Source organism: Hypanus sabinus, chromosome 14 (genome assembly GCF_030144855.1).
Source record: "Hypanus sabinus isolate sHypSab1 chromosome 14, sHypSab1.hap1, whole genome shotgun sequence".
Classification (NCBI taxonomy): Eukaryota; Metazoa; Chordata; class Chondrichthyes; order Myliobatiformes; family Dasyatidae; genus Hypanus; species Hypanus sabinus.
Genome location: NC_082719.1, coordinates 103,574,696 through 103,587,094, shown reverse-complemented (window position 1 = coordinate 103,587,094; position 12,399 = coordinate 103,574,696). Strand labels below are relative to the sequence as shown.

At 43.4% G+C, this 12,399-nt stretch overlaps 1 protein-coding gene and 3 non-coding genes across 4 annotated transcripts; all 4 read right to left on the bottom strand.

The window, feature by feature from the left end:
• Positions 1 to 2,916: 2,916 nt before the first annotated feature.
• LOC132405039 (large ribosomal subunit protein uL22) lies at positions 2,917 to 11,122 on the bottom strand. The gene is made up of 7 exons (XM_059989745.1): positions 11,066 to 11,122; positions 9,142 to 9,191; positions 9,020 to 9,060; positions 6,751 to 6,885; positions 6,158 to 6,256; positions 4,208 to 4,399; positions 2,917 to 3,011 (listed from the first exon to the last, which is right to left on the bottom strand). The coding sequence occupies exons 2-7, from the start codon at positions 9,179 to 9,181 to the stop codon at positions 2,964 to 2,966; spliced, it is 555 nt and encodes a 184-aa protein (XP_059845728.1). The 5' UTR covers positions 9,182 to 9,191; positions 11,066 to 11,122; the 3' UTR covers positions 2,917 to 2,963.
• LOC132405100 (small nucleolar RNA SNORD58) lies at positions 5,427 to 5,494 on the bottom strand. The gene has a single exon (XR_009515752.1). It is a non-coding gene; the product is annotated as a small nucleolar RNA SNORD58 (small nucleolar RNA).
• LOC132405102 (small nucleolar RNA SNORD58) lies at positions 6,465 to 6,535 on the bottom strand. Its single transcript, XR_009515753.1, has one exon. It is a non-coding gene; the product is annotated as a small nucleolar RNA SNORD58 (small nucleolar RNA).
• On the bottom strand, positions 6,961 to 7,026 carry LOC132405099 (small nucleolar RNA SNORD58). The gene has a single exon (XR_009515751.1). It is a non-coding gene; the product is annotated as a small nucleolar RNA SNORD58 (small nucleolar RNA).
• Positions 11,123 to 12,399: the final 1,277 nt, after the last annotated feature.

Sequence of the window (12,399 nt, the reverse complement as noted above, 5' to 3'; positions counted from 1 at the left end):
AATGGGGCACCATGGGGACCGGCATTTTGCAAATGACATCAAGACTGGGGGCATAATTGAGAGCAAAGTATGCTATCAAAGCTTGCATCAGGATGTTGACCAGCCTGACAGATAGGTTGAAAATGGCACATAGCATTTAATACAGACAAATATGAGGTGTTGCACTTTGGGAGAATAAACTAGGATGACTTACACAGTAAGAGCAATGAAATGTACGATACATTATAGGGATCTGGGAATACAGATCCATATGTTTTGAAAATGGCGATTCAGGTAGATAGGGCTGTAGCTCCCCCCAACCCGCCATCAAAAATTTCTTCAACAAGTGATGCCACAAAGAAGGCAGTATCTATCAAAATGGACCCCCACGATCTGGAATATTGGGGAGAATGTAGGAGTCTGAAGATCCACAATTGATATTTTAGGAGCAGAATCTTCCCCTCATCAGATTTCTGAACAGTTCATGAATCCATGACCACTACCCTGTTCCTCTTCTGCAATACTTCAATTTATAATAATTTTTATTTTACACTGTACTGTTGTCAGGCAAATGTCAAAGCATTCTGATACTTATTTGAGAAGCAGAGTGGAACTAACTTAATGAGCCGCACCACCTAACAACCCACCTATTTAACCCTAGTGTAATCATAGGACAATATACAATGACCAATTAATCTACTAACCAGTCTTTGGACTGTGGGAAGAAACTGGAGCACCTAGAAGAATCCCATGCACACATGGGAATGGCATATAAATTTTCTTTCCTGGGATGCCCCAAACTGCAATAGCATTGTGGTAAGCATTACACTAGTGGTACCCTTAAAGTGATATCATGGCCAATCTCAGCTCTACTTTGCCCAATAATCCCAAAAATATAGCCTTCTACGTCAGTTAATTTCCAAAATCCAGCAGTTTCTGCAATAAACTCAACAACATCTCAATTTTAAACCAATGGCTCCAGTTCTTTGACAATGCCCCTCACTCTAGATTCTACAGTAGTGGAAATAGCTTGACACTTACCCTGTCAAGGCCCTAAGAATGTTTCAACAAGTTTAACTTTAACTCATCGAAACATTGAACAACATAGATGTAATTTCTTTCACCACTTGGGATAAGACAACTCTCCTACCCTAGCAATTTGTCAAGTAATTATCTCTTGGGACTGTCCTTAATACCAGTTTAAGGGGTGCCTCACCTGAAAGGACTGTCTGGGGCCTGGGATTGTGGTGAGGGAAGTGTGGGGGCATCTGTAGCACTTCTTCCGTTTGCAGGGATGAGTGCCCGGAGGGAGGTCGGTGGGGATGAATGGACAAGGGAGTCGCGTAGGGAGCGATCCCTGCGGAAAGCTGAGTGGGGGGGGGGGGGAGGGGAAGAGGGTGAGGCACCACTTCACCTGCGAGTCAACTGGGTGATATACTGTATCCAGTGCTCCCTATGTGGCCATTTATACATTGGGGAGACCATTTCGCCGAACACCGGCCCGCAGTCCTCCAGCAGTGGCAGGATCTCCGTGGCCACACACTTTCAATTCCACAGACCGCTCCCACTCCGACATTACTGTCCATGGCCTCCTCTACTGTCAGGATGAGGCCGGATGAAGCAATACCTTATCTCCCGCCTAGGTAGCCTAACTGCCAACACGAACATCCAATTCGCAGACCTCCGTTGATACCCTTGCCCATCTATTATTTTAGTCTGGTTCTCCCTTCCCCCCCCCCCCCCCACTATAATCTCCCCCAGCCCTACCTTTCTTTCATTTCCCATAATTCTCCACCTTCCCCCCCAGCCCATCACTTCTTAGCTCTCTACTTTATCCCTCCCCCTACTTCTTATCCCCCCTTGACAATCCCATGTTACTTCACTCCTGATGAAGGGTTTCAACCCGAAACGTTGTCACTACCTCTTCCCATAGATGCTGTCTGGCCTGCCAGCATCTGCAGATTCACTGGTGTTGCCTTTTATTGATTATTGGTGACTGACAGGGTGGTTTGAGTGTCTCAGAAACTTATCTCCTGGGATTTTCACACATTACATACATATACTTCCAACAAATTTACATTTTACTTTTTAATATTTCTCATCCATTTCTACCGTGAAGGTCATGAAGGGTAAGCAATTAGAGGATGCAAATAGTGATACCCTGGAACACATCCAGTGTAAAAGGGTGCTGCAGAGGTACTCACCAGCGCATCTGCTGTGAATGTCCACAAAATCTCGGCATAGTACATACGTACTTCGATAATAAAACTTGCATTTTGAACCATCTCTGACCAAGTGTATCCTAGGATACTATCTTAAGTGAAGTAAATGCAGTGGCAGTAACCTTTTTTAAGCCACTATTGAGGTATAGGAATATTGGGAGAGCGGCAAATATGCCTTTATACAAGAAAGATTGCAAGGACAATAACATTGAAAGATTTTTGCTCTAACTGCATTCTTCCTTGTAGAAATTGTCCCTGTGATACAACTTTTCCACTGCACATGTGCATCCATGCACTGTTGCATGGCAATAAACTTGATTGACCCGATTGTGGAAGGATGTATGGCTATCAGATAAGCTCCCCAGTAACTGATGTTCCACATCTCTAGGTGTCCATGATTCTCGACAATATTCAGTCATCTTCCTCTCCTCAGTACTGAATATCTGAAAGTTACAACCCCATCTCCATACATATGTACTAATCAATCCAATAAGTAATCCCAACTGTCAGACCCAATTTTAGCTCTCTACAGTGACACTTGTGAGGGACAAAAGGGTGAAAATGCAAGGATTAGAAGAGACAAGATCACATTAAACGCAGCTTGAGAAAGACAGTTACCCGTACCAAGAAATACATGAGAAATTCAGAAAGGATAACCTCAGGAAACAGACATTTCTTCAGTCAACCGAAATAAATATCAACACTAAAGTCACAATCATGGTTCCCAAAATTTTATTGTATTTACAGTTCAATCAGTAAAATCTAATCCCGTGCCATGAGTTTTTGTTTCTTCAGCTTCTTCTGGGAAACCTAGAAAGGAAGAAAGTGCCACATTATTTAAGTGCTACATGGTCCTTAAATCTGAAGTAGACATTAAATGGCCTAGCACAAGGAGCCAGTAGTTATCTAAAGACAGGGTTTTATCATACAACAGAAAATGCTACTCAAGTTGAAATAGGACACTCAAAGCAGCTGTGCGGGTTGATTCTGTGGTTAAAAAGGCATACGCAGCATTGGCCATCAATCGTGGGATTGAGTTTAGGAGCCGAGAGGCAATGTTGCAGCTATATAGGACCCAGTTCAGACCCTACTTGGAGTACTGTGCTCAGTTCTGGTCGCCTCACTACAGGAACGATGGGGAAACCATAGAAAGGGTGCAGAGGAGATTTGCAAGGATGTTGCCTGGATTGGGGAGCATGCCTTATGAGAATAGGTTGAGTGAACTTGGCCTTTCCTCCTTGGACTGATGGAGGAGAGGTAACCTGATAGAGGTGTACAAGATGATGGGAGGCATTGATCGTGTGGATAGCGAGAGGGCAGAAATGGCTAGTACGAGAGGGCACAGTTTTAAGGAGCTTGGAAGTAGGTACAGAGGAGATGTCAGGGGTAAGTTGTTTTCTTTTATATATAATTTATCTATCTTTTTTTATTTATGCACGCAGAGTGGTGAGTGTCTGGAATGGGCTGCCGGTGACAGTAGTGGAGGTGGATACGATGGGGTTGTAGCAGTGTGCTACACGCAGCGCTAAAATAACGACACGGAGTCGGTAAACTGCAGTTAAATTTTACTCGAACTTCACAGCCTTGCTTTAAAGCCTCCCTGATCCCGCCCTCCCCGGGCGCGGATGCTGTAGGGGGCACATACTCACAACCCCCCGCAGGCTTTTCCCTTTGTTGGTGAAGCAGACCTTGCGCCCTTTTGGGACTGGCCTTTGTGCCAGCGCGTTGGCTATTTGTGAGCCGGTTCGAGTGCGCTAGGAAGTGGGTCGCACACAGGGTCTTTTAAGAGACTCCTGGAGAGGTGCATGGAACTCAAAAAAAAAAAGAGGGCTCTGGGTAACGCTAGATAATTTCTAAGGTAGGGACACGTTTGGCACAGCTTTGTGGTCCAAAGGGCCTGTATTGTGCAGTAGGTTTTCTATGTTTCTATACATATTATATTAAATAATTATTTTAAATAGACGTAGGCAAAATCTAAATGTGTGCAAAAGAACAAAACAAGTCACCTTTTTCTTCTGAACAACCTCTTCCTCTGGTTTTGGAACAATCTGCTCCTTCTCAGTGAGGATCATCTCTATATGGCAAGGGGAGCTCATGTATGGGTTAATACGACCATGGGCACGATAAGTCCGTCGGCGCATTTTGGGAGCCTTGTTCACTTGAATGTGCTCAATCACAAGGGAATCCACATCCAGACCCTTTAAAAAAAATTATTTTAATTCAACATCTAGAGCCCACTATTCCACTAATCACATGCAAAGCTCTCCCCATCACCGAGTACATTTACATGGAGCAATGACACAAGAAAGCAGCACCCAGGAATTGAGGCCATGCTTGCTTCTGATACCATCATGAGCCTTACACCACCTGGTTCAGGAACAGCTATTACCCTTCAACCATCAGGCCCCTGAACCAGTGTGGGTAATTTCACTTACCTCAGCTCTGAACTGAATACGAGCTACAGACTCACAAGGACTATCCTCAACTCGTGCTTTCAGTATTATGTTTCTATTTGCCTTCTTTTGCACATTGTTTATTTGGCATTCTTAAGTTTACGTATTGATTTTTTGTGAATTCTGGCATTTGGAGAAGAAATTTGGATCTATATCTGAATAAAGATTCAATATAAAGTCAATACCTATAACACAAGCTAATGATTTTTATTCTTGGCACAAGTGTCTTCATTCTCTTACTGCACATCTTCACTGTGGAAAACTATCATATGCCTCCATAGTCAGAATGTAGCTGTCTTTCCAATTTTCTTAAATCACAATAAACAGAAGAATGACAAACTCAAATGGATATCAAATCCCTACCACCGCTCCTGCAATGGTTAAAAACCCTGACACATCAAAAGTTCATTTGATCAGCATAAATTACCTTTAGCTGCAACACCCATCAAAGGTTTAAAATCTGATGCTAGTTTTAATGAGCATTCCACATTGAGCACCAACAAAATTATGCATGCTGAATTTAATTTTAAATTAGATACAACACAATAACAACCTACCAACCCAGAATTCTGCACTGCCCAATTACACCCATGTGACCACATACCAACCCATATGTCTTTGGACTGGGAGTAAGTGGATCACCCAGGAGACCTACACAGGCATAGACAACATACAAACTCCTTACAGGCAGCACGGGGAATGGAACCTGGGTCACCTATACCGTAAACCAATGCAGATTGTAAACAAAACAGCACAAGACAAATAAAATGTGGTCACTCAGAGCCAAAGTTTTATTTTCACGTATGATCCAAAGGTGTCCTAAGAAGGTCATCATTGCAACCACATTTTAAAATTGTCACAATGTTACGCATTCTTCAGATTCGACTCCAGATCAGCAAAATCATACAAGTATTTTATTTATTGGTAGCCTAGATATGGGACCCATAAAAATCCATTAATCAAATAGCTAACATGCAAAAAGGACAAGACTATAGACATGAGCAGAATTAGGCCATTCAGCACACTGAGTCTGCTGTCATTTCATCATGGCTGCCCTATTCTCTTGCCTCTTCCACATAACCTTTCATGCTCTGACTAATCAAGAACGTATCAACTGCCACATTAAATACACCCAATCATCTTGGCCTCCACAGCCGCCTGTACAATGAATTCCACACATCCACCACCCTCTGGCTAAATAAATTCCTCACCTCTGTTCTCCATGCATGCTCCTCTATTCCAAGGCTGTGCCTTCAGGTCCACAACTCCTCCACCAAAGGAAACACCCTCTCCACATCCACTCTATTGAGGCCTTACAATATTTGATCGGTTTCAGTGAGATTCCACTTGTCTTTTAAATTCCAGTTTGGCCCACAGCCAAACATTCACATCATAAAATTCAAAACATCAATAAAGCATAGATGGATGGTGTAACCAGGAACACAGCAGCAAAGCCTCAAAGACCAAGAATTTTTAAAAGTCAATATCCATTGACCAACCTACCTTCAGTTCGGCGTTACTCTCTGCATTCTTCAGCATATGCAGAAGGAACTCCGCACTCTTTTTAGGCCAGCGACCCTGTGTCCAGCCCCATGCCTTTGCCTACATAAGAAAATAACAACTTCATGTTTCACACACAGTTCTATTTAATATGCAGCTAATTTTTTTTACAGCTATTCATAGCCTAAATCAAAATATTCAATTATGAAATAGTGACCATAATTGCCAATTTTAATCAAAAGATTTGGTAAAGCATTTAATTGAACTAATAATTTATTTTTTAATCCCCTTTACTTTGTCCAAAAATGTGGAAGCTCAGTAGAGTAATAGTATTGTTTTCATTATTATTCTAAAGGTGTCCTAAGATGGTCATCATTGCCACCACATTTTGAGAGAACACAAAAAAATCCAGTGGTAAGAAAGTACCCGTGGAATTAAGCCACACACATCTTGGAGTTGTAACATCAAACGGCTGATGCTGTCAATCAGTTTGAGAAAGTTTGACAATTCCCTTCATCCCAGAATACGTTCAAGCACATCTACACCTTTAGCAGATTATAAAATTAAGGAAATGACTCTCATCGCTTTCAACTCACCTGAGCACACCTGCCAACTCCTCCATTGTAGCGGCGGAAAGGGACACATTGCCTCTTGATGATGACGTCCTTCAGGAACTTTGTTGCCTTACGTATGTGCATACCTTTGATGGTCTGTGCAGTCTCACGAGTATTCTGGAACCAGAACATTTTCATTTACATCATACATCTTACAAATACAGCTTCTGTCATGCTGCCAATTGGAATGTGGTCACTCAGAGCAAGTTTTTTTTTCATGGTTTTTCCAAAGGTGTCCTAAGCTTGTCATCACAGTAACCACATTCTGCAGATAAGCAGACCAGATGATGGCTCAGCTTCATATTAAAAAAAGGCGCAAACCCAAATGCGATGCTTTAATTATGACATGCAATGTAACGTGACAAGCAGTTCAGCTGTAGACAGAGCACAGAAACATGTCCATCGGCCCAACTTTCCATGCCAGTCAAGGTTGCTTCCTGAGCTGGTCCCATTTGCCTGCATTTGGCCAAATTCCCTCCACATGTCTACCATGAACATAAACACTAACTGTACTCACTTCGACCACTCCTGCTGGTAGCTTGGTCTATGCATCCACACCAATGCACCGAAACTTGCCCCTCAGTCCCCTCAAATGTTCCCCTCCTCACCATAAATCCATGTCCCCCATGATCAGATTGTCACTATCAACTGCCTTCATTTTCAGAGAAAACAATCCTCAATCCATTCATTCAAGCTGGTCAGCTCAAGCAACATCATTGTGATTGTTTCCTGCAGCATCTTGAGCTTAATCACACCCTTCCTATAGTATCAGACAGAAGTGCCCACACCCGATGACCAGTTACATTCAGAATCACAGATGATGGAAGTATGCCACAGCCCTTCTTTGCAACCTTGTCTACGTGAGTTGCTGTTCCAAAGAACTATGCACGATACCCCAAGGCCCTTGTCTGTTCCAATCCTCAACGGGGCCCTGCCATTCACCATGCAAGCCCAGTCCAATCAGCTCTCCAAAATGCATCACTTCACACTTATTGAAGTTAAATTCAATCTACAATTCCCTTGCCACTATCTCAGTTCATTGAGACCCTGATGTAACTCCAGACAACGCTTTTCACTATCTGCCAGAAAACTAATTTTGGTACCATCCAGACGTACTGATTATAACACTTCCATCTTCAAAGTTGTTCAGGTACGTGTCCAATCTGTGGCATATCACTGACCACAGGGCCCAAACTGGAAACAGACTCCTTCATTGACTACCACTCAATGACTCCTTCCTCTGAACTAATTTTGCATCCAATTGGCTAGCTAACTCTGGATTCAATGCAATCTCATCGTTTGAATCAGTCTGCCATGCAGAACTTTGTCAAAAGCCCTGCCAAGGTTCATGTAGACAATATCTACTGCATACCATCATCAATCCTCTTGGTCATCTCTTTAAAATAACAATTAAATTCACAAGATCCAATTTCCCATGTACAAAGCCACGCTGCCTATACTTAATCAGTCCATGCCTTTCCACGGACAGGTAGATTTTGTCAGCAAAATAGCAAAGATTTCCTTCAGTATCATATCATATCCATTAAGTTTGCCAGCCTTGGGTGGGACTGCAACTAGAAGTCATGAGTTAAGGTGAAAAGTTTAAGGAGAACATAAGGGAAAACTTCTTCAGAGGGTTGTGAGAGAGTGAAACGAGCTGCCAGCACAAAGTGATACATGTGAGCTCGATTTCAAAGTTTTCAAGAGTAATTTGGATAGGTACATTGATGGTAGGGATACAAAAGGCTATGGTCCCAGCGCAGGTCAATGGGAACAGGCAATTAAATGATTTGGCGTGGAATAGATAGGCTGAAGGGCCTGTTTTGTGCTGTACTTTTCTATGTACAATCAGATGACAATAAGCTTGAACTTGTACACTGCACTATGGGAGGCAGGGATTGAGGGTGGGCACAACATTGTGGGCCAAAGGGCCTGTAATGTGCTGTACTATTCTATGTTCTATAACATTACACATAATGCACCAAGATTATTTTGGTTTACCTTGGATGATCCAAAGATCAATATCTCACCTGCTTTCAAAATTCCACATAACAATTCTACACTGACTAATAGGGCAGCACAGTAACAGCGCAGCGACCTGGATTCAATTCCACCACCGTAAGGTATTTACAGACTACCTGGGTTTCTCTCCACATTACAAAGATATACGGGTTGTGGGCTTGTTGGGCCAGAAGGGCCCGCAAATGAGTTACATCTCTAAATAAAAATATCATCGGCTCAGAACACTTACCTTAAAATGTACTCGCAAGTTGGAGCCCCTTGCCTTGCATGCTGTGGAAGATACAAGAGTGAGTAAACCTGTTGAATAGGCATTCCCGAAATACGGTAAAGCTTAAAATGTGAATTACTTACACTTGGTGGGATTCTCTGGATCCAATGAGTACCGAACCATTTTCAGAGAACTGGAAATCAAATTACATTGTTAAATGATTAGTTATTACCAGTTTTCAAACCATATCAAATGATCAATGAATTTCACTTTAAAACTCTTTACCGTTGGTTTTAGACTCAAAAGTCAAACTGATCCAGAATGAAAAAGGTATCTTTTTAAAAAATGTTCCCCACATGTAAGCTCACACACATTCTTTTCACGGTCACATTACAAGTGCCACTACTGCAACCACAAATGGGAAAACCAGTTCCCAAAGACAGGAGTAAATTTCCGATTGGAACTCCAACCTCCCCACCTGTATCTTCAAAGTGATTCAACTTCAAAGTGTATTAAAAACCAAGCCAGTTATATAAATACACTGAGGGAAGAGTTATGGGCTCATTGTAGGCAATTGGGACAAGCAGGGAGGACTCTAGATTGACTCAGGCCAGTTAGGCCGAAGGGCCTGTTCCTATTAATTACCTTATACACTGTTGTGTGCACCACTACCAAATGAGCATGAACACTACACCTTACCCTAGCCCCACTCCCAAGTCCCAAATCTGTATACAGTAACCCCACACACTACATGTACACCCTATCAACACGCTGGAGGAACTCAGCAACTATGGAGAATAAACAGTTACCACTTGGGGCTGAATCCTGATGAAGGGGCTTGCTCCAAAATGTTGACTCCTCCATAGATGCCTGACTTGCTGAGTTCCTCCAGCTCTGGATATCCAGCATCCACAGAATCTTGTTACATTCACACATTATATCCTCCCACATACTAACTGGTACACTATAGTACACATAACCCACACACTGTATAACCCACCTGCAGCCTACAACCGTCCTTGCAACTCGACACTCGTGTGCAGATTACAATATTACATATAACATGCACACCATATAACCAACACTTGCAGTCTACAAGCATACACACATGTAGATTATAATCATTGATATTAGATGCACAAGATGAGAGGCATTGATCGTGTGGGCAGTCAGAGGCTTTTTCCCATTGGCTGGCATGAGGGGGCATATTTGTAAAGTGCTTAGAAGTAGGTACAGAGGAGATGTTAGGGGTAAGTTTTTTTTTACAGAGAATGGTAAGTACGTGGAGTGGGCTGCCAGCGATGGTGGTGGAGGTGGATACGATAGAGTATTTTAAGAGACTCCTGGTTGGCTACATGGAGCTTAGAAAAATAGTGGGCTATGGGTAAGCCTAGGTAGTTCTAAGGTCAAATTCAGCACAACTTCGTGGGCCGAAGGGCCTGTATTGTGCTGTAGGTTTTCTATTTCACTACAACCCCCACATACAATACACACTATAACTGTACATAGAACCACACAATCCCACACTAACGAATACACATTAGACCTACTCCTACACCTATATTTACTACCGATTTGTACTCCAGGGAGCGCGAAGCACAGAATCAAATATCGCTGTGATGATCGTACGCTCTAGTATCAATTGTTTGGTGACAATAAATATTTCGATTAACCAACAAACTGACCCTATCCCCAGGTATCACAGCCCACACCAACGTGTGTGTACCCATTAACCCCGCACACACCATACAGCCTCCGCACAGTGACACGTCCACACTATGCACGCAAATCCCAGCCGAACACACTCGTACAAACCAGCGTTGTCCACTCTCATCCCTCCCTCCCTCCACCCAGCCGCCATCTTGTCCAACGCTAGGCCGCGCCGGCTTTTACCATCCTCGTCCTTCAGAGCTACACCGGGGCCCAGCAACAATACTGAGCAGAGGACGCTCCTGGTCACACTGAGAGACATATTTAGGCACGAACAGGGAACCACGGCTCCGGATGGCCCCGATGAGCAGCAAATTGTGACCAGGCCACAGCGCCTCAGAATCCCTTCACACTCACCGTGAGAGGGCGCGGGGAGAAAGGGATGAGAGGCGGGCGGGAGCGCAAATCACACCTCCCGCATCGCGAGACTTCCCTGCTCAGGCTCCGCCTCCTGCAAGGCATTTAACAGACGGTCTGCTGAAAAAACACGGTGGGTCGGGCGAGCATTCGAATCACAATTACAATTATTATCACGGCTTTATATGACGCCGCGACATTTCTGTGTAAAGACTTAAAATTACTGTAAATTACACAAACATATAGCGTATTCCAGTTAATTAGGACACATCGAGACCAGTACATTTTAGCCCAATTAAAAGGCTGCCCAATTAGCTGAAATTTCATGGAAAAAGTTAAACAGGGATAAAACATACAGAAGAACAAATCATGTATTTAAATAAAATACAGAACAAATTATAACACTACCAATAGTACTACAGTACAATAAAATTTTGTATTAGTTCCTAACAATTATTAAGGGAGGAATTCAGTCAGTGTATACAATACAATGAACAAAATCTTTGCAGACACCTGGAGCAGATAATGGACTGTCTTCATACAATGCTTTCGATGATTGCATCCTCCATTTTTCATTTTCGTTGTAACATTCTAACTTGCCGAAGTAGTGTAATCACCCTATCCAATAACAACCGAAAAGGATCAACCACTGTTACCGGGGCACTTTCCAGGGCGAATCTCTAAGCCCACTATGGTTCTGCCTAGCTTTAAACTTGCTCTCTATGAATTGGTTGAAAATAAGGTATCAAATCAGAGACAACCAATACCTTCTAGACATGGATGATTTGAAATTATACGCTCCTTCATCAGCTAAACTAAAGCGATTAATTCAAACGCGAGAACTATATTCTTGATCGAGCCACGACCGCGCAGGCTCGTGGGCGTCAGTGAGTTAAAGCTGGGGCTTCGGCGATAGCGGGTTGAAGTGACCTGTGAGGAATAGAAACTGGAAGCATGTCTGTGAGGCCGGTGCTCGGTGTCAGACGTGGGAGGTCCGGGAAACTCCCAGCCTCCTGCACAGCCAGATCTGCACCCGGTGTGTTGAGCTGCAGCTCCTGAGGGACCGAGTTAGGGAACTGGAGCTGCAGCTCGATGACCTTCGTCTGGTCAGGGAGAGTGAGGAGGTGATAGAGAGGAGCTACAGGCAGGTGGTCACTCCGGGGCCTCGGGAGACAGATAAGTGGGTAACAGTCAGGAGAGGGAAGGGCAAGAGTCAGACACTAGAGAGAACCCCTGTGGCTGTACCCCTTGACAGTAAGTACTGTTAGGGGGTCAGACAGGCAATTTTGTGGAGACAGGAAAGAAACACGGACGGTAGTTTGCCTCCCAGGTGC